The sequence below is a fragment of the Salvia hispanica genome, chromosome 5, assembly GCF_023119035.1.
Source record: "Salvia hispanica cultivar TCC Black 2014 chromosome 5, UniMelb_Shisp_WGS_1.0, whole genome shotgun sequence".
In the NCBI taxonomy this organism is placed as follows: domain Eukaryota; kingdom Viridiplantae; phylum Streptophyta; class Magnoliopsida; order Lamiales; family Lamiaceae; genus Salvia; species Salvia hispanica.
This window is the reverse complement of record NC_062969.1, coordinates 1,450,445-1,478,037: the sequence shown is the minus strand read 5'-3', so window position 1 is coordinate 1,478,037 and position 27,593 is coordinate 1,450,445. Positions and strand designations below refer to the sequence as shown.

The 27,593-nt window shown below is 36.9% G+C and overlaps 6 protein-coding genes across 8 annotated transcripts; 1 reads left to right on the top strand and 5 right to left on the bottom strand.

The window, feature by feature from the left end:
• Positions 1–4,703: 4,703 nt before the first annotated feature.
• On the bottom strand, positions 4,704–5,276 carry LOC125188199 (NAC domain-containing protein 78-like). The gene has a single exon (XM_048084958.1). The coding sequence runs from the start codon at positions 5,274–5,276 to the stop codon at positions 4,704–4,706; it is 573 nt and encodes a 190-aa protein (XP_047940915.1).
• A 1,251-nt stretch (positions 5,277–6,527) lies between these two features.
• LOC125190451 (probable serine/threonine-protein kinase At1g54610) lies at positions 6,528–10,239 on the bottom strand. The gene is made up of 7 exons (XM_048087764.1): positions 9,553–10,239; positions 8,576–9,178; positions 8,265–8,492; positions 8,077–8,177; positions 7,850–7,964; positions 7,161–7,529; positions 6,528–7,008 (listed from the first exon to the last, which is right to left on the bottom strand). Exons 1-7 carry the CDS (start codon positions 9,961–9,963, stop codon positions 6,802–6,804), a joined length of 2,034 nt encoding a protein of 677 aa, XP_047943721.1. The 5' UTR covers positions 9,964–10,239; the 3' UTR covers positions 6,528–6,801.
• A 1,882-nt stretch (positions 10,240–12,121) lies between these two features.
• Positions 12,122–15,915, bottom strand: LOC125186393 (mannan endo-1,4-beta-mannosidase 2-like). 2 transcript variants are annotated; one of them, XM_048082747.1, is made up of 6 exons: positions 15,786–15,915; positions 14,933–15,511; positions 13,992–14,189; positions 13,304–13,426; positions 13,007–13,218; positions 12,122–12,628 (listed from the first exon to the last, which is right to left on the bottom strand). In XM_048082747.1, exons 2-6 carry the CDS (start codon positions 15,398–15,400, stop codon positions 12,223–12,225), a joined length of 1,407 nt encoding a protein of 468 aa, XP_047938704.1. In that variant the 5' UTR covers positions 15,401–15,511; positions 15,786–15,915; the 3' UTR covers positions 12,122–12,222. The 2 variants fall into 2 exon arrangements, with proteins under 2 accessions (XP_047938704.1, XP_047938705.1); XM_048082748.1 differs by lacking the exon at positions 15,786–15,915 and adding an exon at positions 15,582–15,756.
• A 4,192-nt stretch (positions 15,916–20,107) lies between these two features.
• On the bottom strand, positions 20,108–20,668 carry LOC125188198. The gene has a single exon (XM_048084957.1). It carries the CDS (start codon positions 20,666–20,668, stop codon positions 20,108–20,110), a length of 561 nt encoding a protein of 186 aa, XP_047940914.1.
• A 1,127-nt stretch (positions 20,669–21,795) lies between these two features.
• Positions 21,796–22,488, top strand: LOC125187795 (NDR1/HIN1-like protein 6). The gene has a single exon (XM_048084432.1). The coding sequence runs from the start codon at positions 21,818–21,820 to the stop codon at positions 22,406–22,408; it is 591 nt and encodes a 196-aa protein (XP_047940389.1). The 5' UTR covers positions 21,796–21,817; the 3' UTR covers positions 22,409–22,488.
• An 818-nt stretch (positions 22,489–23,306) lies between these two features.
• On the bottom strand, positions 23,307–26,747 carry LOC125187793. 2 transcript variants are annotated; one of them, XM_048084430.1, is made up of 6 exons: positions 26,463–26,747; positions 26,116–26,336; positions 24,480–24,708; positions 24,139–24,224; positions 23,966–24,057; positions 23,307–23,887 (listed from the first exon to the last, which is right to left on the bottom strand). In XM_048084430.1, exons 1-6 carry the CDS (start codon positions 26,541–26,543, stop codon positions 23,646–23,648), a joined length of 951 nt encoding a protein of 316 aa, XP_047940387.1. In that variant the 5' UTR covers positions 26,544–26,747; the 3' UTR covers positions 23,307–23,645. The 2 variants fall into 2 exon arrangements, with proteins under 2 accessions (XP_047940387.1, XP_047940388.1); XM_048084431.1 differs by having other exon boundaries at positions 24,480–24,702.
• Positions 26,748–27,593: the final 846 nt, after the last annotated feature.

The following is a 27,593-nucleotide window of genomic DNA, read 5'->3' as shown; positions in this document are numbered from 1 at the left end:
GTTTTGAGTTCATTAAAATAAGAAAAGAAAGAAAAAGAAAATAACTCATTTTATTGTAACAACATCATTATGCATGATTATAGCCATAATACAATCATTCTCTCTTTGTTAAGTTATGAGTAGTAAATGATCCGTGGATGTTTAGTTCTAGTGACAAATTAAATTGATTATATTCTCTTGATAAATTATCATCCTTCAACGGATCCATGTTCTTAATTTTTATTAACTAAAATTTTTAAACTTCAATTTGCAATGTTGTATAACATAACCTAATCGTACTAAATTAACACAAATATTTAGAACTACCGTGCATCAAGAGAGTAAATAGCAACATTCCTCTCCGATTTAACCTATCCATACACAACGAGCTCCAATTTCAGAGCAAGGGAAGTGGTCTCAACGCAGAGCTGACCATGTCCCTTCCCTGTACATCCATGAGAGACTAGATCAGCTCCTACCTCTTTCGCAACATCCACCATTGCCTTTGCAATAACTAGTTGACACGCTCCGCTAGCCTTGGTCTTTTGTTACAAATATTCCAATTTTTGCACTCCCTGGCCAACATTTGCAGTGAAGCAAACAATCTTATTCGAATTTAATAAATTTGGTTATGAATTTTGTAGTTATTTGTTCTCATAATATTCAAATATTCTTATCTGAGAAGACAAATGTAAGTAAAAAAGTTAAATCATACTCCCTCCGTCCCTGAAAATTTGTCACGTATTTTCTTTTTTGTCCGTCCCTACAAATTTGTCACCTTTCACTTTTACCATTTTTGGTAGTGGACCCTACATTCCACTAACTCATTCCCACTCACATTTTATTTTAAAACTAATATGTAAAAGTATGACCCACATGCCACTAACTTTTTCAATCCACTTTCTATTACATTTCTTAAAACCCGTGCCGGGTCAATTGGTGACAAAATTTGGGGGACAGAGGGAGTATTTAATTATGTTAACATTCAACATTATGAAATATCATATGCTATAACGATGTCAAACGATGCGAAATTTAAAGCACCGTGTGAATCTAATCGTGCAAATTTCAAGCAATGTTGTTGGAGCGTGCAAATTTCAAGCAAACCTAGGGTCCTTAGATTATTATAAATAGGGATTATGTGCATTGAAACATTAAGAAATCCTAACATGTTTTATTTAAGACTAACCACACAACAATAATTTAGAGTCTAAACAAAATTGTGTATTGCTGATAAATCCTAAATAACCAACTTAAAGTAGTCAGAACCAAGGGTAAGGTTGTTATGGAAGAGTTCAAAACGACGGCGACTTGGATTAAGAAGGCGGCGGCCGTTGTGCATCGGGTCCTCGATGAGGACATTATGCTGATCGTTCCAGCCTCGGGGGCACTCCTACATCCACAGCAGGTGCCAAACAGACCCTCCGGTTCCGCATCTCTCGGCTCTCCTACTTCCATAGCCACTTCCTCGTATCACACACCCCCCTCCACTCCTGGTTCCGCATCTCTCGGCACTCCTCCTTCCATAGCCAGTCCCTCCTACCACACCCCCCCCCCTCCACTCCTGCTTCTAGAGCCGGCATGGTGTAGGACTAGGTGTTTGGTTCATTTTGCTTTTGGATTAGTGGTTGACATGGTTTATGTTGCTTGACATGGTTTATGCTTGACATGGTTTATGTTCTTATGGATGATATTGCTTAAATCTAGTTTTGTAATATTTGGCCCAATTTATCTGTATATGTAATATTTCAGGTAAAAACTATAATGTGCCTGTTTTTGTCATTAAGAGATTAATTTGCAGTAGAGATAGGAATCTCTGGCATCTCAGTCATGAGGAAGACAAATTGGAGGACCCGACAATGGAGCCGAAGGATGACATGTTTAAGATTATAGTGATGTGAATATAAGAACAATCAATTTTTTGGCTGGTGATATCCGCATGATCCAGCATTGCTTGAAATTTGCACGGTTAAATTCACATGATGCTTTGAAAATGTGATGTTGAATTGAAGCACGCGTTTAAGATTATAGTGACGTGAATATAAGAACAATCAATTTTTTTTGCCTGGGTGACTTGATATCTGCACGCTCCATCATTGCTTGAAATTCGCACGGTTAAATTCACATGGTGCTTTGAAAATGTGATGTTGAATTGAAGCACGCGTATAAGATTATAGTGAAGTGAATATAAGAACAATCAATTTTTTTCTGGGTGACTTGATATCCGCAAGCTCCAGCATTGCTTGAAATTCACACGGTTAAATTCACATGGTGCTTTAAATTCGTACGCTCCAGCACATACTCACAGTGACTCTCACATTGTTCTATTAAAATGACTTGAAATTCGCACGGTGCTTGTGACATAATCGCGATGATGGACGTTGGGTTTTGGTCATTCTGACATTGTTTGGCATTATTTAGAGGGTGAAAAAAAATAATTTACTATTTTTTCGAATTTATTTTTAATTTCCTATATGTTTCACTGTGATGATAGAGGCCTTTACGATTTACACAAAATATTTTATACCAATAATAAGAAAAGAGATTTTAGCAATGTAAGGGGAGCTCAACCTTTTCCTTGCTTTTAAGCGTTCAATGTTGGAAAGAAATGATTATTAAGTTGGTATAAATTTTGGGGCATGAATATTAAGAAATTGAATTGAATAAATTAAATGAAAGTGAAATAAAATAGAAGAGGGATAAAAGTACGAGAGATAAAGAGAAAGTAAAATATGTGATTAAATAAAGTAAGAGTGATGAGATATTTTATTTTTTTATCAAAAAATGAAATAACTCAACTTCGTTAGAACGTCCTAAAAAAAGAATACAACTCAACTTAGGTGGAATGGAGAGAGTACATACACAAGGGTCGCCGCCCTTTGAATTCAAGTCACTATCGTTCGAATCTCTTCCACAACATCCTTATGCTTCTTAAAACAGTCGGTGAAGAAGACCGACTCATTTTCTGCTTCTTTTAATTTGGGCTTTATTTGGAATTGGGCCTCTTGAGGAAAAAGTTGGAGAAAGTAATAGTTGGCCCGAAAATTTTAATGTTTGGGCTGGGAATTTTATTAAATGTTGGGCAAGTGGATTTGTTCAAAAAGGAGATGTTTGGGTCTATTTACTTATTTGTTGGAGTTAATTAATTAATGCTCTTACAAATTAATTACATAGCTCATTTTTTCCTTGGGATAATTAAATTAAAGAAGTTACTTATGAGAAAAAAGGAATTAATTAGGAGGCATTGCATTTTAATTTTGTTAAATGATTTCTTGAGTTTGATCAGTATGTATTTGTTATTGTTTTCAAAATTTTGTTAAATTTTAACACGCATTTCGTCTATAAATATACATCCATATTTTCTTCATAACTTGTCACCTGGTTTTTACTAACATTTTCCTTGTATGTTTTGTTATTCGAAATTACATATAGCTAACGACATGTACTTACTTATATTTTAAGAATATAAATCATATGTAGATATCATAGTATATTAAATCACCTAACGCTTATTGCACGCGAATACTAATTGAGCTATCTAGGACTTTAATGATGATATTAATGGCGCTATTTAAACATTAAGACTCATTCGCCTATAAGTATACATGTCACCTAATATTTACTCACATTTTCCTTCTAAGTTTCGTTATTCGTAGCATAGTGTTAGATGTTGTTATTGGTATATGTTCGGGCGTAAATTTTTCTACAATATCAAGATTTACATTTAGGGGCGTCTAGATTTCCTCCCTTCTTAATTCCGTATGTTTGTGTCACGCATTCTTCGTTGCAAGGATGGTACCGGCCTCATATCCATGCTCTTGCTGATCATGTTTTTAACTATCCTAGCTAGGTTCAATCATCATAATAATTGTCGGGCTAAACGAACCTCAATTTTACATACACCAACTACATGTTCGAGGAGATTCAGTTAACTCCTCAAACCCTAATAGTAATGCCTCCATTGCCATGGACCTCGAATTGAAAAGACTTGTACCCATGACTCACCTCCGTTACAACGATGTCAACATAAATTTGTCTTATGCCTATGGGTCAACGGTGTATGTGAAGGTGGAGTTGACCCTCAAGAATAAGAAGACGGTGGTGGAGGCGGAAGCCGCCTTGCGTAGTGCTCCGGCAAGTGTTGTGATGTGGTTAATTTGTAGTCCACATCGGAGATGATATCAAGAAATTAATCGATAAAACTATCTACTCTTTCGATTCTTCCTCTATCTTGATACAAATCGTATGAGGTTTCAACAATTATAAGGTTCCATAAATCATGACATTATGTTAAATAAATCAAGAATCTCTTACAATTTTCAATTTCCTTTCTTGATTAGATTAGGTTTAACTTTATGTTATCTTTTCCAATTAAATTTGGAGCTCGAACAATATGCAACAAATATATTTATATGAATCGTTTTTTTGTAAGGATACTATCAGGCCTCGAATTAGCATAAGTTGAAATTTATGAGCGCACTCGAACGAAGTTTCGAGAAGATGCGATATTCGAAACCCTAATTAATTTGAGTTGTAGGATTTGCAAAAATAAAGAATTCAACGATGAATGAGAAGAATAAATTATCTTATTTCTCAATTAATTGACTCGATCTATGGAATTCTAGAATTTCTAGAATTCCAACCCTATGCGGTTCGACTCTCTTGATACGACTCGGGAAAGAACCGACAAAGAAAACCCGAGAAGATTACATAATACTACTACACTATTTATCATCTAGCATATTCTCTAGTAGAGGCTCTACCTCCGATCCCTTGCCGGATTTGTTGTTCTTCTTCTTCTTCTTCTTCTTGACGGTCTTGGTGATCTTGCACACGACGACATCGGCTGCATTTGGTACACCGGTTGACTTAATTAGGTCATCGCTGAGGGAATATTCATGCATGCTCCAGTGGCCGAAATCGGCCACCGAGCCCGGGTGCTCGAAGGCGAGTATCTTGGATTGGCCGATGATTTGGCCGTTCTTGGAGTCTTGGATAATCTCGGGGCCCGTTTGGCCAGCCCAAGTCCCGGTCCCCGCCCTTCGAGAAACCCTCTTCGAGTTTGAAACCCTCGAGATAAATGAGAAGGCGTAGATGGTGTACTTGATGGCGCCCTTCTCCTCCGACCTAGAGTGCCAACGCGACTCCACGTCGTAGAAAACCACCCACGGATCCGACGATGGGCCGTAGATTTCCTTCACCGGAATGTCATTCCACGGCAGCTCCTCTTGCTTCACCCACGGATAAAGGTATCCATTGATCAAATCTTCGCCGCTCGGATTGAACACAAATCGCATAGGTAACATGTTTTCTAACTCTCTCTCTATTTCTCTCAACTCTCTTGTGTGTTATGGATAGGAAATAGTTCTATGATCTTGTATTATGTCTATATATAAATATAGGGAGTTTACTTGCTTACAATATAGAATCTTCTTTGTTATATATTTATATAAGAATATAGTATGTACGCAATTTTTTAGGAGTTTTATATATTTTTTTATCCAATTCAAGAGTGTCTAGGTGTTAGAGTTATGGAAACTAAAATCTGTCCTATATTCTAATTTTGTGACTATTTTATCTGATGACTGATGATATATATTGTTATCTAAATTCCATATCTAGAAATTTGGTAATTTGGGGTAAAGAGTATCTTAATTTGATTTAATTTGAAATTTAATAATTCGAGTTAGTATATGGAGATAAAGAAATGGAGTAAATCGGTTTGGTTTGCGTCTTGTTAAATAAATAAAGATAATATTCCATAAATTATACATATCTCAAGATTTCGATTTGCGTCGGTGATTGTTCACTCTACGACTATATATTTAATCTGACTGAAAATTGACTATATAAGTACACATTTAATTCCATAGTATTTAATGCTACATAACAATTTAATTTTGAACTTAGTCTAATACTTGCCGAACGCATGCAATTGATAATATTCTACGTGGATGTTTATGATATCACTATTAATTTAGTATAAATGAAATTCAGTGGCGGACGCAGGATGTCCAAATTACTATTATAGGTGTCTATTATTTTTCGATATTTATCTCAGCACAAGTAGTCACGACATGATTGTCATCAAAAGTAGCGTCGACATTGAATGAGATTACTTATACTAATATCAAATATATATGACATATTTTTTTTCATAATAATCATATTTTTTAAAATAATTAATCTTGAATAATAGTACTAGTAAAAACTACTAGTTCTATATGAATGGGAAACATTGCTAAAAAAAAAACACCATTTACTGTCTTGGGAGGATTCGAATTCGTCTCTCCACAGTCGAAGGCTAGCCCGAAACCCGAGCTTTTAGGGTTAGGGTTGAACTTTTATAACCCGAAAAAACCACAACCCGATTAGCGCGCACCCGATTGACCCGCAACCCGAGTAGAATTGGCCCGAAACTCGATGGGCTGGCCCGATTGACATACCTAGATACAACTCACATGAAGCGATTAATTTTCAGTCTTTTCACAATTTGAAAATAGCACGTGTTTGAGGAGTTTGTATCGGTTGTCATATTGTGTATTATATGATTAATTTTAGAGTAAAATCATTTATAGAATAGAAAAATACAGTAGCATCTAACAAAATATGAGCACTAATTGAACAACCCAATCTCATCAAGAACAAGTACCCTTCCTACTTCAAAACATAATCTAAACAACTGCTCTTCATTTAGAGATTGGATCAATCCAACAAAAAAAAAAACCAATCCTCACAATCTGTACACAATTTACGCATGTGAAAGAAACACTTGCTATATGTATGAATATATACGCATGTATAGATCCCGACGGCACGGGGCTAGCCGGCACTTCGAGTCGGGACGTACGACGACGGATGCGTCTCATGAGGCCGAACTCTACCACCCCTCGTCTTCTCGTGCCTCCAACGCCGAGCAGCTTCTTGGATCCGGCGATCGTGCTCTTTCAGCACCTGCTCTATGTTGTTCGATGGAGCGAGGAGAGGGCCCGAGAAATGGATCTTTCTCTCCTTCTGGCCGTGCCCGTCCTGGCCAAGGGCGAAACGAACAAAACAAGAAACGAAAACGGACGAGGCTCGGGTTAGACGATCGCCAATGGCTCGTGATACAAAACACAAATACCAATGACAAAGTTCTCATATTCACAAAAATAGATAACAAAGTCTAGTGTTTTGCATACCAAGACGGTTTCTTTCGTGTTGATTCTTCCGTATTCAGCTTGGTTCGTAGCCTCCTGTCGTCTCTTGTCGTGCCTTCTCACGGCTTCCCAAAACGACTGCGAGAACCTGCCTGCCTGATTTGTAGCCTCGACGTGCTGAGAAGCTAAACTGTCTCGGCACTCTGCTCGTGGAGCACCGTTTCTGGTGGAAACAAGAGGACCGGAATTAGAAATCACTCTCTCCCGAGGCTTTTGCTGACGATCTCTGCTCCTTTCGGATAGAACTTGTTCCCGCCCTGATTGATCCATTGCAAAACCGGAAACGACATCTTCCTTTTGAACGTTCAAAAATCCGCTACGGCTGTTTGAGTCCGCGTGGCTCTGCCTCACCTAAACCACGGTTCACAAAATCAATAATCGATGTAGAATGTGAGCATCATAAACTGATCAGGGCTAAAAATCGAAACTTTATCCGGGCTACAAAGCAAAATTACACATCTAAGTTTACGAGGTGCAGTTCCTAGACAACTAACAATCTACCGAGACGCTATTTCAGTACACAAACATAGAATGAACGAACATTACAGGTCATAAAACTAGGAACGAACGTTAACTGACGTAATTATCCTACATCCGTTGTATGACGAAGAAGTTTTGTCTTCTCGAATGTAAGAGAGCCAAAATAAAATCGTAAGGAAACTGGAGCGCACCGGCATTAACTTAGCTAACTCGGCTTTGGGATCATGCCCTGCCACAGTTCTGAATTCTCTCGATTTTTTAGAATTGCAGTCGCCCTTCTGTCCCTTAGCTCCGGAAGCTCCTTTCCTGTTGAAAGACGGCCCAAACATAATGATCGATCGAAGACTAGAAACGATGTACATGTGTGTGAGTTAAGCAAAAGCCTTAAACAGTATGAAAGAATAATAAAACTGCAGACCTTCTTGCTTCGTCTTCTCTCAGCTTTGCATCTATCTCTTTGCTGGGAGGATACTTGGGCAAACTTGCTGGATCACAGGGAACGGGAGCTGTTTTGAAGAACTGTAGGAAAACATAAAATCAGTACGACACACTAAACTTCGGCTCGGAAATCTAAAGAACACTTCATAACAGAGAGAGAGAGGGCACCTCACTCTCGAGAGCACTAGCTGCAGTCCCTCGATCTGAAGGATCGACCGAGAGTAGGATCTCAATCAGCCTTACGGAAGCATCATGACGATCCTTAAAGGTATCAGCTATCCGTCGTTTGTAGGGCTGAATAGGCTTAAAGACGGGTGAATGAGGTAGCTTCGATTTTCTCCAATAATCCTCGGAAGGCGAACCACAAAGCTTGAAGATCTTATGCAGCTGCTCAACCTGCAAGGATGAAAGTTAGTTTATTCATCTGTCGTTTAAGTTCATGTCGAAACGAATTCCAAGTGCAAGAGTTGCGAAAATACCTCTGTTCTACCCGGCATGATGGGCTTGCCAGCATACAATTCCCCGAGAATGCAGCCAGCGCTCCACAAGTCGACAGAAGCTCCATACTGAGTCGCTCCGAGCAAAAGCTCAGGCGGCCGATACCACAATGTCACGACACGGCTTGTGAGAGGGATCTTGTTGTGACTATCAAAATAACTCGCCAGCCCAAAATCAGCTATTTTCAAGATCCCGTGATTGTTAATCAAGAGATTCGAGCCCTTGATATCACGATGCAGGACACCGTTCCTATGACAATAGTCTAGTCCACTCAATAGCTGCTTCATGTAACACTTCACCTGCGGCTCTGTGAGCTTGACACCGGGTAGTGAAGCAAGCCCGGTGAGATCATGTTCCATGTACTCAAACACGAGATATAAACACGAAGATGTTTTTGATGTGATTATCCCTTCCAGCTTGATGATATTCGGGTGATCAAGCCTTCTCAAAATGAGAATCTCCCTCGCCATAAACTTTACGCTCTCTGGGTCCATATTATCGAAACGCACTCTCTTCAGAGCCACGTACTTGTTAGTCAGGAGATCCCGACCCTTGTACACGCTACTGTAAGTCCCTTGACCAATCTGCAACAACGAAACGCCATCACACAAGAGCCACAACCATTCATATCCTCAAAGAAAACACACCTCTCATCACAACCTCAAAGATGATCAAAGGAACACATAAATCCTGCATCTATTGCTATGATAGCTCGAAAAAATAGTGAAATCGTCTATTTTATATCGAATAAACGAGCAAGATCACTCAATAAACAGATTTAACATAACAATCTTCTCTTCTCACTCTGATCATGCTATCAATTCTTGCTGCTAATACCACAAAATCAACATCAAAAGCTACCATAAGTCCCAAAACATCAAAAGCACATCAAATTCAGCATCAATAGCAACAAAAATACAAAACTCTGATCAAGCTACCAAATCTTAATCATCAATACCTTATCAAGTTTCTCAAAGGTATAGGCTTTCCGTGGAACCCAGCCTCGGATAGCCTCCCCGGCCACCGCGACCAGCCAAGACGGCCATCCAGCAGCGACCTGCTCGCCTTCCACCGCCCTCGGGAGGCTCCCGAAGTCCGGGAAATTGCCACCAAGATCATCACAGCCCCCTCCCCTCTTCTCACAACAATCATCCCTCACCTTCCTAGACCCACAAACCTTCTTCTCAATCAATCCAACTCTAACATCACCCTTCTCCAAACCCTCCTTCAATGAGAAGCTCTCACTCCTTCTCGAAGAAACCCCTCTAGCCAAACGCAGCTCTGAAGCCTTCCTATTCAACTCCCTCTGTTTAGGGCTAAACTCACTATCTTCAACTGCTGAAGATGGCTTCCCACAAACACACCCCATAATTCCCCAATTCAAGAATCAGCAGAGATATTATAAAGATCGAAACTTTGGTAACCCCAATAGCATAAAATTCAATAACAAGATGAATTAGAGTCAATCATCAAACCTAAAGATTCAAGAACTCAGCTTTGCACAGTCCAAAGCAATAAATAACTGAAACACCTGAAATTCCTAATCCAATTCCTACTTGTGGGCCAGAATTTGGAGGAGATATAAGGTGATTGGAGAATCTGTAGATATTTTAGAATTTTATTGGAAGTCAAAAATGAAGACTTGGTGTGGAAAGTTAAAATAATCTGTGTAATTATTGACTGCTCAACACGCTCTTACTCTGCAATCTGCATATGTATAGTAATTGAAAATCCTTTCCTTTTCCAAACCTGCAATTGTTGCTCAAAATTCACAAATGGGATTACAGTTATTTACAAATTATAGAAAGAAATTACTGTCTTTAAGATTCATTTTGACTTAAAATTAGAAATAAAAATTTTGATTGTATAATCTTCATTTGTCAAAGGTTATTAATTACTCCCCGTCCGCCATTAGCAGTCTCATTCCTTGGCGGCACGAATTTTAAGAAATGTTAAGAAAAGTGGGTGAAAAAAATTAGTGGAATAAGAGTCCCAATTATATATATTAATTTTAAATGAAATGTGAGTGAAATCAGTTAGATAGGTGGGACCCTTTATCATTTATGGTAAAAGTGAACCGGGACCCCTATTCGCGGACGGACTAAAATAGAAAAACGAGACTTTTATTCGCGGATGGGGGAGTATGTCAAACCCACCTAATACTTTGTCTTTGATTCAACAATTTTAGAGTATAAATAAGACAAATTTTTAGTCACTAAATTCCAAATATTTCCGTAAGTATCAATTGCGTTTAATTTATTGAGACTGAGATTTCAACCTTTGCTCCATTCATTCTTTTATGTATAGTTGTTTTAAAATAAGTAGGTTTGGTGAAACAACATGATCGCACAATGTCTCAACAAAAAATAAATAAAATACTTAACTTAATTTATTCACTAGTTGAGTGGGGTAGCCTATAATAGAATATCTCAAGTCCAAAGCCTCATTATTATTATCTTGTAAATTTTCTTCCCCTGGTGTTTTTAGTATTATAAATCAACATTGGAAACATGGCTTTGTTTTTTTTATCAAGGAATCAAACTTCAACTTATGCTTTGCCGTACAAATTTGACATTTAATGTTAAGTATCAATATTTGAAATTTTCAAATCTATAAATATAGTATAAAATAACTAGGGGCGTACCCAGAAAATCATGCCAAAGGGAGCAAAATTATATCCAAGGTAATTTTATGAATTGTAATAAGGGGATATTTAGTGAAGAAATTAATATATATTTGGAAATTTGTACCAAAAAATAGTAGGATTTGTGGGGGTGAGGAGGGGCAATTGCCTTCAAATAACAATTTTATCGATTTTAAATGACACACAGAAGTGTGTAATTCGATCCCTTGCGAGATCTACACCCACGAACAAATAGTAGACGTTTATTCAATGAACGACCAAGAATCCAAGTACAACATAGAATCAATTTCTCTAGCTCGAACCCTACATTGCTATAAAAATAACTCTCTTTTTAATTTTGTGTGGTTTGGCATTATTCCTCACATAAGTTACAATGATTCTAATAATTGTCGATAGATTTTTTGTTGGCATTTAATTTTATTAAATGTAGGTTGTAGCTTTTGTCAACCGTATCCTTTACTCCCGCGTGGTTGATTGATTTTGATCGATTCACAATTTAATTTCCTTATTCTAATAAAGGATAATTATTTTAAGATATTGTCTTAATATATAAAATTATCACTAGACATGCCATATAGTAATAGGATTTAATTTTTGATACACCATATGTAAAATTGATGGTAAAAAATTGAATTTGGGACCCAAGTGTATTTTTCAGTTATTAGCCCATTGAAGCTTCACATTATTGACTTTGATTTTCCTCAATTTGAGCATTTCATTACAATAATCATCTAAATTTTAGAAACTAATTTATCAAACACTCTTTCTAATTTCTATATATAAAAAAAATCAAACAATAATCACATCTAAAGGCTTAAAGGTTTGTCAGGAAAGTAAAGTTGTCTATCTCAATTAAACAAAAAAAAAAATACATAAAAATATATGCACCAAAAAACTAATGTTTTCCATTAATAAAATTATACACCTATATGTGTGACAAACAAAAGATGAAAAAAAAAACAGATCAAAGGGAAGAAACTCACTTTAGAGAGAAGAGCACAGTTTTCTCAAGTAATTTATTTGTGTAGAGAGTGCACCTTGAACTCGTGCGAGCTTGCACGACTGCTCGGTGAAGAGCTGATACGTCGACTGCCTCTTCCACGGGATGATCCCAAAGTCGTCGTTGGACTCCTCCATCCCTTCGACCAGGAACTGCCACACGAGAGATCCTGCACCCGACTTGTTCCTCACTGCGGACTTGTACATGATGTCGAGAATCACTTTGTAGAACCTCTCGCGCTGAGCAGGGCTGAAGTCCGCGTTCTCAGTGGAAAGCCCGAACTCTGTGAACATCACGGGCTTTTTCAGCTCCTTGTCGCCGTCTTCAATGTGGGAGATCATCCACTTGGCCACGAACTTCAGCTTGTATTCAAAATCGGGGTTGTGTGTCCTGCCAAAGTTATCTGTTAGGAAATAAATATAAACGAGTGATACGATATCAAACTACGTCTGGGGACAATGCAAGCCGGGATTTCAAAATATGATTTTCGAACAAAATTAGCAATCAACGAAGCCTAATCCTAGTAGTACATTTTTATCAAACATGAACCCCAAATCACTCATACACGACAAAATCGAGTTTCAAGATTCACGGTTTTAGTTCTAAGATACTCTTTATCAGATCGGATATTCAGAAAACAAAAAACATTACAAAGCCGAGCATTCAAGATTTGCGGTTTTGGTTTTGAAACGTGTCAAGAATTGAGATATATGATTCCTGGCTTGGTTCGGAGAAGAGGTTTGGCGAACATATAGATAGGAAGCTCACCAGTGATCAGGGTAGATATGAACCGATGCAAAGTCGACTGTCGAGATCTTTGAATTGCGAATGAAATCAGTTCCCACATCAGATGCCCAGATCTCGGGATTGACAGTCAATCTTTTCGGACTTTTAGGTCCATAGAATCCTTCTAGCCCCACGGTAAGCAGATGGTTCCGGTCGATTTCCTTAATAAAAGTCGACATTTCTTCTATCCAGTCCTGCAGTTATACGAGAATACAGTTTTTACCACACTGAAGCTCAACTCTACGTTGGTTTGAGTATGACGAGAAATTTGCAGTTTACCTGTAGTGTATCACCGGATTTGTCAGTCATACAGCGGGGTTCATTGATCAACTCCCACCCAAAGATAGTTGGATCGTCCCTATACTCGACTCCGGTTAATGTGTTCCTCCTGGTTAGAACAGTCTGCAAAGAAAAGAGAAATTCAAAGTGTTATTAACCGATGTTTCATTGTTTTGAAAATATAGATATAAGAGAAGCTGCATCGAATTTTATATCTCTTTGGCAACCAGAAAGGAAGACGTCTCCACCAATAACTCATTTACATCTGTGTATGAGGAACAATCACCTAAGCACCTAATCTCAAACGAGCAAAGGTCTCCAATGTGTTCTTTCGCTTTCAATTTGCTTTTATTGCCAACAAGGAAGACGCCTACGTCAAAAACCTAACTACATCTATGTGTGCGAGGAACGATCACCTAAGCACCTAATCTCAATTTGCTTTTCCAATCAAAGAGATAAGAAACATTGACCCCAGATGCATAATGTACTCACAACGATACAACAGTAGATGTTTAACATACACAGCCACATTTTGATAAAGTGGGGCCACTTTCGATTAATTCATGACACCGGTAAATTGTTAATTTGTTATCATTCTCAAAGGGTACGAGACAAAATCCATTAATGAATTAGTGATCATATCCTCGAAGCTTAGACACAAAAATAGGAGCTAAAACAGCAAGAATACCTTAACATAATGCTTGAAGTAGCGGCGGATAGATGGGTCATAAAAGAACGAATCATTAGAAGAACTCAAACCAACGCCTTCTTCCCACGCCCACTTGACATATTGCGTCTTTCCACCGTAAGCTTGCAAGTTATTTACCAAGCACAGCATCAGCCTTATACCGTATCTTCTAGATTCTGCGATAACATAATCTAAGGCCTGCAATAATATATAAACTCATCAGATCATACTAACGAGAAAAGGTTAATAGAAAGAAAAGTGGGAATAGAAACAGCATACTAAATATACAGTGGGACATTATCATAGATTTGAATGAAGATCAGTGAACAAATATGATTGGCAACTAATTCAAGTGCATGATTGACAAATTCCATATTCCGCTGCCTAATTTTCTTCGACTTTAAATGAATAATGAAAGTTTCCAAGGAAGAACAAAGCAAAAACTCAAACAGGAAAAGTATAAACTTAAACCAAGGGAACTACGCAATCCTAATCCTAACGATACAATAGTTATACTAGCATAAGGTATAAATTATTTGCAACCGAAGCTCCACAAAAAACAATCAAGCCATAAAAGATTATAACCACAATGCATTAGACAAATGCATGATACGAGTATAAACTATTCACAAAATGAAGCTCCATTTAAGAATCAATATAAATATAAACATATTTGCAACCGAAGCCCGACAAAATAATCAAGTCATCAAGATAAAGGCTAGAACCACTGCATTAGACAATCCTCAATCATCAAGATACCAAGATTCACACCCTGCTTACTACACATCATAATCATTATACGAGTCTAAACTATGCACAAACGAAGCTCCATTCAGTAATCAAGATAATCATCAACAACAGCCAATGCTCAAATCCAGTTACCAAGAAAACAACAACAGCAGCAACCCAACACTAGATCAACAAACAAACACGAGACGTACCCTAAACACTCTCTCATCGAATCGACCGGGGGTGATTTGGAGAGCATTGTATTCCCCATCATTGAAAGCCCAAGTCCTGCACACAGTGAGCCCCATTCTTGCACCAGTCTGCAGCATTTCCCTAACCTTCCCCCTCCTGAATGCATCAGCAGCATGATCCATCATCCAGTAAGAATTCCACCCATTGAAATAGAACGGCCTGCCATCGACTACGAACTGAGTCCCATTCCTCTCCACAAAGCTCAATTTCGTCGTATCCACATGAATATTCATCCACAAATCCCCAAATGACAAGTATACGAAGGCCACACACGACACAAAGCCGACAATGGGGTAAAGCACCCCATTCCCACCAAACGCCTTGCTCTTAACCATCAACACCGACACTCCCAAAACAAGAAAGAAGCTCAAGATCGAATTTTTAAACAGCAAATCAAGAATCAGAGTCTCCTCCCCATCCACTACCATACAAAATCGCTAGCAATTGAGAATTTATCGATGCTTTGAATCTATCCTCACTGATTCTTTAGCTTCTTGGTGAAGACAAGAAGAGGTTTTGATGTCGGCCCAGATCCCCTTCTGCAAAAGGGTATTTCAAGAATCAGCCAAAGTCCAATCAGACATCAATGAGCCTTCAAATTTCAGTTACCCCAAAAAATAAACTGAATCATGAGACTTGATGCAGAAAAAAACAGAGCACTCTGTGTTTGTGTGTGTGTTTATCTATTTCCTTAGTAGTTGATGGTTTATGAGAAAATTGGGGAAAAGGTACAATACAAAAGTGGTAAGAAATTAAGAAAAATAAAATCTTTAATGAAGACGACGGTGGAATGTTGGTATCAAATGCATTTACCTCATTAGATCTGGGATCATAATTTCAGACTTTTCTTGAGAGATTTAACAATGATTATACAGTCATCCTACCAAAATCAAAATAAGCAAAAATATTAAAATGGGCCATTTCTCAATTAGGCCTTGTTACCATTGTCACATCTTTTCTATCCAACCTTTGCTCTTAAATAAAAATAAAAATAAAAATAAAAATAAAAATAAAAATAAAAATAAATGTGAATAAATAACCTTTGCTCTTTTATCTTATTCTTTAATTTTTAAAGGGAAAATTATTTTTTTTAAAAAAACAATGAAGTTTCGTCAATTTTCAGTCCATCTTGTAATTTCGTAAATCAAATGAAAACACCATATAGTATGAAATGGTGTTTGATATGACAGTTGCAAAATTATAAATAACGTCTTCGTCGATGAGTTATAAATATGTACTAGTTTATTTATAAAGAAAAAAATGTTAATTAATTGAAAAATATCAACAATATATCATATTAAATGACTAGATAATTGTGAATGAATTCAAACCTCATATTATCAACCTGATTTATAAAGTTAGCGAGATTAATTAAAATTTGACTAAGGAATTTTTTGACATTTAAAAATATAAAAGACCTTGAATTCAAAGGCATTGGTAGAATTCGAATTTCAAACTTATGATATGACATCAAAAACACTTACTAAAACTATTTGATGATCTTAAATTGGACATTAATTAAATGGGTTCTTAAGTAAATTACAATCAACACAAAATTAAACAAAAGACAACCACACTGTCCACACATAGTAAGAAATGTACCTATAAATTTGATAGGATACATAGTTTGCTCTTCACTATTTTTTTATTGTCGCATACTGCAGTGATGATTATTTAATCCATCTCTGAATCAGTGTATATTTTAAAATATGGGATTCACTCATTCACCAATGTCTCATCACATGATGACTTTTTTGAGAATTTCAAATTAAGACATCATAAACAATTTGATTTTGAGTATTATGCTCATGTGCATTAGTGCTAAACTAGGTAGTAAACTTAATATAATCACTTTCATCATTCAACAAAAGATAAATCTCTTTTTTGTCTGGATCTTTGCTTTGTTTTTAAACAATTTCAAGTTGATGAAAATATTCATCATTATTCATAACATGTTTGGTGGTAAACTGAGTGAGACTGACAGTGTGTTCTTCAAGAATACTAGCCAAGTTGGGTTCATAAGAAAAAAAATATACTCACTCACTTCTTTGACATGGGGAGTAAATGATGGACCATGATTTTTTGTCTATAACGAGGACAAGTTTATTTTGTATGCTTTTTTCTTTTTGTCTTAATTTGCTTCTATTAGTTCTTTTGTTGGAACTTTGTTTGTAGATTAATTGGTTATATGGTTCTATTGTTAAATGATACTCCTACTATTATATTTCGTGATTTATTTCATCATGGCATGTAGATTGTAGTATAAAACAATTATTTTTTTATAATTTGTAAATTTGGAATGGTATTATTGGGATTATATGTAGGTAATGGTTAGTTCTAGGAAAATACCACAGAGAATTAGAAACTTATAGGAGAAAAGATTAATTCATGGATTGATACTTGAGAATTGTGACAATATGGACTAGTCTATTATGCATCACAAAGTGGATAGAATGTAGTGATAATTTAAAATAATAAATACTTTTCGTCTTCTTCTGATCCACAAGACTAGCGAGCAATGTATTTCTGAACTGTCATTTGTTGGTTAATAAGAATTATTGAGAATTATTTGTTGGTTAATGAGAATTATTGAGTTAGATTGCTCAAATCTTTTTAAATATTCAAAACTTGTGTTTTAAAATGATGGTTGTGTTAGCTAGTACTAGTAGTATTATTTTATGCGTGAAAAACAAAAATAGTTTTTTTTTTTTGATTCGTGGGTGGTGAGAATTTGTGCAATACATGACATACTAATCAACAAATTAGATTCCTTTTATAAATAAAATTACAACCAAGAAACCACCGGAATTCGGATCATGATATTTAGACAAACATTTAGGTGCCTTTTTAAAAGTATTTTTTTTATATTTTATTATTGAGATATACTTATAGTACTACAAATATACATATGAAATATTTATATTCTCTTAACCACTTATCAAATTTCCAATATATTTTTTTCGCGTGACACGAAGATATAAAGATTGTAGAAACAACAATAAAAAAAAAAAGTTCAAATTTTGCCTGTAAAGCTAGCTATAATTACGATAGCTTTGGTCAATATCGTGCATATAGAATCTTTAATTGTCTAAACTTTCCTTTTTTAAATATAAAAAATTGTTAATCATTAGCAAGATCGATATGATCAAATTTATACATATTTTCCGTTTACTTTTATTAAATAATACTATATTGATTTGTGGTAGGTCCTAAACATACGACGATAATATTAATCAAAATTTATATCCATACTGAAACATAATAATAGAATGTGATTAATTTCACGCAAATAAATAATTGAAAAGATTAAATAAAATTGGAAACATTATTATTGGTGATGGCTGCTTCAAATTAGTACTCCAATCAATACTAACGACTGGCTCTATAACTTTATTTTACCATTTTGAAATGCTAGATAATAAAAACGTGTACACATAATAATTTATTATTATAGTAGTAGTTTATTTATGACATGTAAACATCAATAATGAAGAAGCTCCCTCGACAAGAAATTAACTGCAACTTTCAATTATCCATTTATTTTTAGATTCTATTGTTCACACGTGCAGCGCACACGAGTGCTTCTTGTCTTAAAATGTTAGTATAATATCCATTTCAAATGCAAGTTTCTCAAACCCAATGTCGGCAGCGTTACATACAAATCGAAATAGTAAAAGAGAAAAGATAAACGTATATAAACTAAACATGCACATAATATTCTTAAGTTTTTGAATTAATTGAATATAATTAAAAATTAATTTTATATTTATTATATTATTGTAGCAATAAAAAAGATATGATATAAAAATTTTATATCAAATAGTAACATGATTTTGAGGCTCATTCGAATTAATTTAAAATATGTATGATAACACTTGAACACATTTTTGCTGAACTATTAGTAATAAATTTATATTTTACGGGTAACTTATCTAATTATGAGTAATATTTAACTGAGATGAGAAATACAAATGAGATGGCCACCGACAAGCAAAAGTAACTTAGTGGTTGGCCTATCTATTCAATTTCCAACTGTACTAAGTGAAATCTATGTTTCTAAAATTTTATTGCAGTAAAGTAAGAACTACAGTAATATTTACAAAAATATCATTGAGAAGAATTTTGGTAGTTACAACTGAAACATTTCAAATAAAAAATAAGATTTTTTTTATTGATTCACAAGTCACACTTAATTTATCCATACGAACATCCACACTGGCAGAGCAATAGTTCAAAGGATTGATCGACTTTATTGTCAGCCCATTAAAATCAGAAACTTATTTAGTTCGATCACTAAAATTGATGGAACGAGACATGTCAAAGTAAGTTTATATTTTTTCCAAAAAAGAAGCTTAAACAACATCATGTTTACACTGTTTAAAAAGAAAAAAAAGAAAAAATATCATATTAAAGAAAATGAATAAAATAGATTCATAGATCATATACTATGAAAGATAATTTTAATCAGATAGTAGTAGTAAGTAGGGTATGTCCAAATTTTTAAAAACCAACAATTTATACATAGGCCCAGGCCCAATGTATTGTAGTTTTTGGACCTTTAGGCCTAATCAATAAATACTTCCCCTACTTTTTAACCATGATTCAAAATTAAGTAAGTTTAATCTATAAAACAAAATAAAAAGTGTAGTATTAAATATTCTTAATTGCCACTCTAATCCAGCAAACGTGTAGGGCAATGAATAATTAATTAGTTTCGGCCTTAATCTGCAAGCCCAGTCGAGCAGATTAGTCGGATTCCGCCAAAAAGACAGGTTCGGTACACCTGTGTGATTAAACCAAAAAAAATTATTTTCCCTTATTTTTTTACTTCATCCTTATAATCAACATTTTGCATTTTGTTAATAAGATTTGTTAATAATTACATTTTGCAGATACTTTGAATATTCATCATTATACTCCATCCTAATAATCAAATCATGAGATTGCAAAACAGATTACAAATAATCAACATTTTTTTTTTCAAATAAACCAATTTACTTCAAATTACAGCTATACGTTACACAGCTAGTAATTAATTGCAGATTTAAACACTCGAAATTCAATAAATAAGAAAACAAAAATCTAATCCTAATTTCACTGTGACAAATCGTCGAACACCTTCGCCGCAAACTCAATCACCGCATCTTCGACAACCGCGGCGATCTTCTGATTCCCGAGGCGGCAGCCCCTCCCTTAACCAATTTCTTCTTTCCTTCACCGGAGCTAATTCTCTCCGCGCTTCCGATTTCGCTCTCCCTCGCCACTCGTTCAAAATCATCCCCCAATTTCCTCACCAAGCCTCTCTTCACCGCCGCGATCACCTCTTCCTCGTCTCCATCCGTCAATCCGACGACGCGGCGGCGCTTAATCGCCGCCGGAGCGCGCGGCGGAGACGGCGATGCGCCGATCTCGGCTGATTTTGTCCCCGATTTCGTCGGAATTGGGGATCTGGTGGAGATCTGGTCCCGCTGAGCTCGGAGGCGCTCGACGCTGCCCTCGATGCGGCCCTGGAGGCGGCGGCGATGGACGCTGAGGCCGCCCATGGACCAGTGGGCCTCGCGCGCCCACGAGATGAGCGGATCCGTGACGGAGGGCGGCGGATCGACTCTCTCGTCACTGAGCTTGGCGTCGGTGTGGAGGCGCGGCCGCGGCAGGGCGACGCCGTAGAATTTCCCCGGACCTAATGCAACAACCATTTCGGCTTCGGCGGAGGTTTATCTGTGAGATTGGATTGTGAATTTGTGATTGAAGGGGCGTGAATTTTGTAGGGCGTGAGTCAGGAATGTGGCGGGAAAATTGGCGCCATTGATGGAATTGGAAAGCTTAAGCAAAACCGCGCCATAACAAATCATATTTAAATTTCTAAAATCTGATTTTAAGTATTTTAATTTGATTTATTTTTCAAGACGTAGCAAATATTACTCCCACCATAACTAAGTCCTATTTTTAAAATTTTGTATGCTACAAAAATTAATTTATCTTTTGGTAAGTTTCTGAATTAGTAATCACTCTTTTTGTTCACATCATTCATATTTTATTAATTTGAGAATTTAATTGAGATTGATCATTAGAGAAATCAATGACTCGAGAAAACGAGCATTTTGGTACATGACAAATTTCTCTAGGAAAATAGTTCTACTACTAGACAACAACTAATTGTCAATATTTTTACTCCATTCGTTCACTATCAAGATTCTAAATCAAAATATTAAACACGTGGTATACTATTATTTTAATATACTCTGGGGTGTATTATCAGTGTAAAACACAATACAAATCACAACCTTTGGATACTGAAATTGGTTGGTTGTAATAATAACAGCCGAGCTACATTATTAGACTAAAAATAAACATTATTAGACGAGGTACATTATTAGTCTAGCATACGTTATTAAACTAAAATGTTACAGTATTATCAGAGGTACATTATTAGGCTCAAAATCTACATCAGTAGATGACACGTGACATTAATCCAACCGTCAGATCACAAAATCCAATAGACTGACAAGCATTTTATGTCTTCCATATATTTAACGTTAGATTATGAATACATCCCTATACAGCCATATTTAGTCTCAATAAAGCTCCTATCGATTTCAATTTTTTCATAGTCCCCACTCAAGTAAAAAAAACCAATTATTTTCATAAGCTCCAATTCTTCTATGACAAGTACCTAGATTTGAGGTAGCCATATATTGAAATCACAAAACCACACAAAGCACCTAAACAAGCGCACAATCCCACACTTTGAAAGCCCTCTCCCTTTGTCTCTAGATATGCTAGAAAAAAACCCTCATTCCATCTTCTTCGATTTGAAGCCCACCAATCCATCTCATCTCATCACAATGTGTGGTAGCTGCATGAAATGCATCGGCTGCTGCTGCTGCCTCCTCTTCCTCCTCCTCCTCGCCCTCGCCCTCACCGCCTCCTACTACTACGCCCTCTACGTCCCCCAAGTCCCCACCTACGAGGTCCACAGCCTCGACGTCCGCACCTTCTCCATGCTCCCCGACCTCACCCTCGACACCAACATCGTCGCCACCGTCAGGGCCTCAAACCCTAATTCCGACATAGGGTTCATCTATGGCGAGAACGGGCAGGTCAACGTGGTATTCAACGAAACAGACGTGATATGCATGGGCCGCCCCCCGCACTTTCGCCAGGGGAATAGGAACGTGACGAATATCCGGGTGGACATGGTGGGGAAGGGCCGGGTGGGGCCAGGACTCCAGGCGGCTCTGCAGGAGAACCAGAAGAGCCACAGGCCCGTCCCGTTGGTGGTGAAGGTGACGATGCCGATTAGGGTTGTGGTGGAGGGGATCCCCTTGAGGGAGTTTAAGGTTTATGTCAACTCTTCTATGTTGGTTGATAACTTGGGTCCTAACAAGATGATGAAAATCATATCGAGTGATGTGTCTTATTATTTTGAGTTGTGAGAGGGTTTTGTAAGGATGCATTATGTTGTTCTTTGGGAGAGATTTGGTGTGTGATTTATTGAACTTTAAAGAAATGAAATTTACTCGAGTTCGAATCGCGGAGGTGACGATTTTTATGTTTGTTTTAGTTTGATTATACAGCGGATTCAATAGTTAAATCACGAAGTTTGGTAACATTCTGGATGGTCGCATTATATGGTTTGAAAATGGAATATTAAATCACAAATTTTGGTTTTCTAGATTGTTTCCTCATGCAAATTTATCTAAATTTGTAATTTAGATGACTATTTATATGACCATTGCGTCTGGTCTAGCATGATTATGCACAAGATCTCTAGTAGCGAAAGAATTAAAAAATTGCTAATGTTCAAATTAAATTACTCAAAATGCTAGGCCTGATTAGCACTAACCTACAAAGACTTAATTTGTAAAACAAACACATTTGGTTTATTAGATCAAATATAGATTTTGCTATATTATTGCATTCAATTGATGGTTAAAGTTACTCCAATATCCCCCAATTCCAATGACTTAATTTCATCCCAGAAATCAGCTTGATTTTATGCCTTAAATATCAATACTACTACTTTAATCTTCATCATTATTTTTCGGGCTATACTAATTTGATCGAGATATTAGTATTGGTCTAGTCTACTACCAATGATATCTAGAGGAGTAAAATTTATTTTCCACAATATCTTAAAAAATCAATCTAATTTTGAGTTGGACTGGACCAAGCTTATTTTTTCTTACCCCAGCCCAACCCGAATTCTCCCTTCGTCCCGATGGGCCTGTCGCGATAACACAGCCTGTTGAACGAGGCGAGAACCGCTCGAATATCCCTGAAAAAACATGACGTGATAATGTGCGTGTGCACGAAGTATAGAACAAGCAAAAAGGAGCAATGTAAGTCATGGTACATTAAAAAAAGGTGCAAATCCTACTATGTTAGCATCAAAGCACCTCTAATTCTAAAAGGCCCTTTCACAGCATACCAAACATCAAGGAATTGAACACATTTTCAAGTATTACACAAGGTGTAAACCCTCAAACAACTTCTCCTCTCCCTCTCTTGGTCCATTTTTTTTCTTTGAAAAACATGTTCTAAGACGAAAACCCGACTCCACGGCCCCATGGGGTGGGTCTAAAACTATGTTGCCACGGGGGCGTCTTTGGTCAAACCCCCCAGGACCAGGCAGAATGGCTCAGCAAGAACCATTTCTCGACCTAACGCGCCCTAGCCATGCCGGATGCCCCTGAAGTAGTCGAAGTCGTGGTGCTGGACGCGCAGCTGCTTCAGCCACGAGTCGGCCACGCCCACCAGAGACACCAGCCTCTCCCTGTCCCGGCCCATCTTGTCCGAGACCCAAACGCCCCCCTGCAGCTTGTAGGAAGCCAGGCCAAACGGGGCGAGGGAGAGGCTCTCGCCTCTCCCTCGCCTCCTCTTCACGTGCTCGCCATCTGCCTCAAGATTCATATCTAAACAACAGGAATCCTCCCCAAATCAATTTAAGGCCATTCTTGATATTCAAATGAGACACATGTCTATAACTTTACCTTGAAAAGAAGAAGACAGAGTGTGGTAAGTGAGGAAGCATGTCTGCAAGTCCTTCACAGTCCTCCCAGCAGGAATGTGATAAATCGGGTACCTGAAATCATCCGTTGAGACGAGCAAACCATCATAAACACGAACAATATTACATCACGCGAGCGCATCACAAAAGACTCACCAGGCAACCGCCATCCAACTAGCAGGCGAAAGATCTACGCTCCTCAACGACACCAGCCCCGGGTATCTCTGAGCAAAGCTACTGATCTAAAGAGCCAACAATCAAGAACATTAACATTTCAAAAGCAAATATTCAATAAGAAGTTTATCTTGATTCATCAATTAATCAAATAGACAAAATTTGACATATCTCATTATTAGAAATCTATCAAGAAAAATCACTTATTTGATTCTATCATAACTACTAAAGATTTTCTTAATAAATAAATGCTTTTAACACTTTCCCTTGATTTACATCAACTCAAAAAAATAAGAAAAGAGATTGGATTCATTTTTTGTTACCTTGTCTACAAGAGGGACTCTTCCATAAGGAGATGATTTCTCAAAGTATTGAAAGTAGAGATTGCCCAATCTCCCATTGGGATGGCACAAGGCGTCGTGCTCAGACATTCCTCCCTCGGACGAACACCTGTCCCACCTAGACGACACCTTCTCGCTCTCGCTCTCATCACTGAACGAGTCGCTGCAGGACTCCCTCGTCTCGCTAACGGAATCACTCTCCTCCCTACATCTAAACCGCGCCATACGATGAGTAAAAAGTTATATGAAGCAAAGGAACAAAGCAATTTTGCAGCAAACAAAAGGTTTTTTATTTGAACCAAGTGCTATGTATAAAGAGAGAGGGAGTGGTGTTTGAATTCCATAAGAGCCAATTTTTTTCTACTTTTTAAGGAATTTAAATTATAGGCCATGTTCTGGTAATAAGAAGATTTTTATTTGAACCATGTGCTAGTAGTATAAATAGAAAATTAGATATGAAAATATGAAAAATTTCCATTTTTTTAGTGCAGTTAAATTGTTCGTTAATGAGTAATTTTATACGGTATTCTAACCACGTACTCGCAATAAAGGTTTTTATTCGTACCACACACTATTAATATATAAAGCGACAAGATTATGTACACCTCAAAAGTCAAACCGTTATAAGACCACGTACTCGCAATAAAGGTTTTTATTCGTACCACACCCTATTAATATATAAAGCAACAAATGTATCTACACGTCAAACCGTTAAGACCACGTACTCACAGTAAAGGTTTTAATTCGCACCATGTCCTATTTATATATAAAGGGACAAGATTATCAATGCCTCAAATTATATGATCACGCACTCGCATTAAAGGTTTCTATTCGCACCACACACAATTAATATACAAAGCGACAAGATTATCTACCCCTCGGACCGTTAAGACCACTTACGCACACTAAAGGTTTTAATTCGCACCACGCCCTATTAATATATAAAGCGACAAGATTATCTACACCTCAAACCGTTTAGACCACGTACTCACAGTAAAGGTTTTAATTCGCACCATGCCCTATTTATATATAAAGTGACAAGATTATCGATGCCTCAAATTATAAGACCACGTACTCGCATTAAATGTTTTTATTCGCACCACACACTATTAATATACAAAGCGACAAGATTATCTACCCCTCAGACCGTTAAGACCACTTACTCACAGTAAAGGTTTTAATTCACACCACGCCCTATTAATATATAAAGCGACAAGATTATTTACACCTCAAACCACATACTCACAGTAAAAGTTTTAATTCGCACCACACCCTATTAATATATAAAGAGACAAGATTATCTACACCTCAAACCACGTACTCACAGTAAAAGTTTTAATTCGCATCACGCTCTATTTATATATAAAGCGACAAGATTATGTATACCTCAAACTGCTACCAGACCACATTATATATAAAGCGACAAGATTATGTATACCTCAAACTGCTACCAGACCACATACTCACAATAAAGATTTTAATTCGCACCACACCCTATTTATATATAAAAGCGACAAGATTATCTATACCTCGAACTGTCGAATGCTTACTTAATCTACGAGGTCGCGTTCGGGTTTTTATTCGAACCACATGCTATATATAGTGATGGAAGTTATACCTCAAAGAGTTTGCAGATGAAGTGCTGGTGAAAATCTGGATTGCAGAGAGATAAGGGACGAAATATTGGATCAATTTCTGGCCGTCGTCGGAGACCACCGGAACTCCGGCGCCGCAAGCGCTCCATTCGTCGTAGCTATTCCAAAGATCACCCAAAGTAAAGTAGTCTTGCTTTTCTCTTTCCCATGGATGCCATAGCTTGTTCAGCTTCCTCATCTCACTCTGCAACATAAATCAGACAACAACAACAACAACAAAAAACAGACAACAACAAAACATGTATGAATTGATTTCCAAGAATGTAATGAAACACAACAAAAAGGGGAAAATGCAAGATAAAAATCGAACCTTTGGCAAGAATTGAGATGGGACCACCGGAGTTATGCAATCCAAGAAGCATTCAAGGTTTGTTTGCATCATCTTTTTCATCAGACACAGAGAGAGATAGAGAGAGAGATGGAGAGAGAGAGAGAGAGAGAGGTTGCTCAAATCTCTCTCCTATTTCTCAATGAAAACAGAGAAAAAGAGAGCCAAGGGAGAGAGGGAGGAAAGCAGAGCAAGAGAAAAAGGAATTTTAATGGGAGAGGGAGAGAGAAATTAGGAGAGAGAGGAAAAAATGAAGCTGAGACAACAGAGAATACTAACCTTTGACGTTAGGACAAGAAATACTATTACTATTATTATAAAAATAAAATCACTCTTTTTCATCTTTTTTTTCCTTCTTTTTTATCAAGAATTCCGATTCCAACAGATTCCATACTTTTTCCATAGCTAATTATTAATCAAGACTCGATTTTTATTGAAGGAAACACACTATTGCAACTTGAATCCAAGAAAAGAAATTCCTTTGAAAGAGAAGTGCACCCTTTTCTTTTTTAATTTTCCGAAATTCAAGCCAAGAAAAATGAATTTATCTTTTCACTTTTTTATATATTCGGAGATGGAATTCCTTGGTTTCTGATAAAAGGGAATCCACTTTCTACTTGAAAGAGGAAAATAAAAGGGAATAGAAAAAAGTTGTAGTTTCGGTTTTACTATGTGTAGTGTGTGAGTGAGAAAGGAAGAAAATTCATGACTTTAACAACGCCAGCGAAGAAACTTAAGATCTCCTCACTATTAATGTGACTCACTTGCAATTAATTTGCTGCGTTTTGTTAATTAGGATCCAAGAAGTATTTAGTACTCTTATATTTTATACTTAATCCGTCCCCGATTAAGAGTCACAATTTGACCGGGCACGAGTTTTGAGAAATATAAAGAAAAAGTCAGTGGAATGTGGGATCCATTTTAAAATGTGAGTGAATTGAATTAGTGGAATGCGGGACCTACTTACCATTTATGGTAAAAATGAAGTGTGACTCTTAATTGGGGACGGACCGAAATGGAAAAGTGTGACACTTAATCGGGGACGGAGGGAGTATTTTTATGGATAATAGTTAATAAATTTTTAAATTTTCTCAAATTACGACTAGTCTATGA

What these genes read in the sequence shown, in the direction of transcription:
- LOC125190451 (XM_048087764.1), bottom strand. Translation starts at nt 9,963, where the DNA reads ATGGGGTGTGTTTGTGGGAAGCCATCTTCAGCAGTTGAAGATAGTGAG. An exon ending in TCATGCCGGGTAGAACAGAG is followed by an intron (nt 8,493 to 8,575) that starts GTATTTTCGCAA and finishes TCATCCTTGCAG; the next exon opens with GTTGAGCAGCTGCATAAGAT. An exon ending in CTAGTGCTCTCGAGAGTGAG is followed by an intron (nt 8,178 to 8,264) that starts GTGCCCTCTCTC and finishes GTTTTCCTACAG; the next exon opens with TTCTTCAAAACAGCTCCCGT.
- LOC125187793 (XM_048084430.1), bottom strand. Translation starts at nt 26,543, where the DNA reads ATGAAAAAGATGATGCAAACAAACCTTGAATGCTTCTTGGATTGCATA. An exon ending in AGTTGGATGGCGGTTGCCTG is followed by an intron (nt 24,058 to 24,138) that starts GTGAGTCTTTTG and finishes GGATGATTTCAG; the next exon opens with GTACCCGATTTATCACATTC. An exon ending in TCTGTCTTCTTCTTTTCAAG is followed by an intron (nt 23,888 to 23,965) that starts GTAAAGTTATAG and finishes CCTGTTGTTTAG; the next exon opens with ATATGAATCTTGAGGCAGAT.
- LOC125187795 (XM_048084432.1), top strand. Translation starts at nt 21,818, where the DNA reads ATGTGTGGTAGCTGCATGAAATGCATCGGCTGCTGCTGCTGCCTCCTC.
- LOC125186393 (XM_048082747.1), bottom strand. Translation starts at nt 15,400, where the DNA reads ATGGTAGTGGATGGGGAGGAGACTCTGATTCTTGATTTGCTGTTTAAA. An exon ending in TCGATGAGAGAGTGTTTAGG is followed by an intron (nt 14,190 to 14,932) that starts GTACGTCTCGTG and finishes ATATTATTGCAG; the next exon opens with GCCTTAGATTATGTTATCGC. An exon ending in AATCCGGTGATACACTACAG is followed by an intron (nt 13,219 to 13,303) that starts GTAAACTGCAAA and finishes GTATAACTGCAG; the next exon opens with GACTGGATAGAAGAAATGTC.
- LOC125188198 (XM_048084957.1), bottom strand. Translation starts at nt 20,668, where the DNA reads ATGGTTGTTGCATTAGGTCCGGGGAAATTCTACGGCGTCGCCCTGCCG.
- LOC125188199 (XM_048084958.1), bottom strand. Translation starts at nt 5,276, where the DNA reads ATGCGATTTGTGTTCAATCCGAGCGGCGAAGATTTGATCAATGGATAC.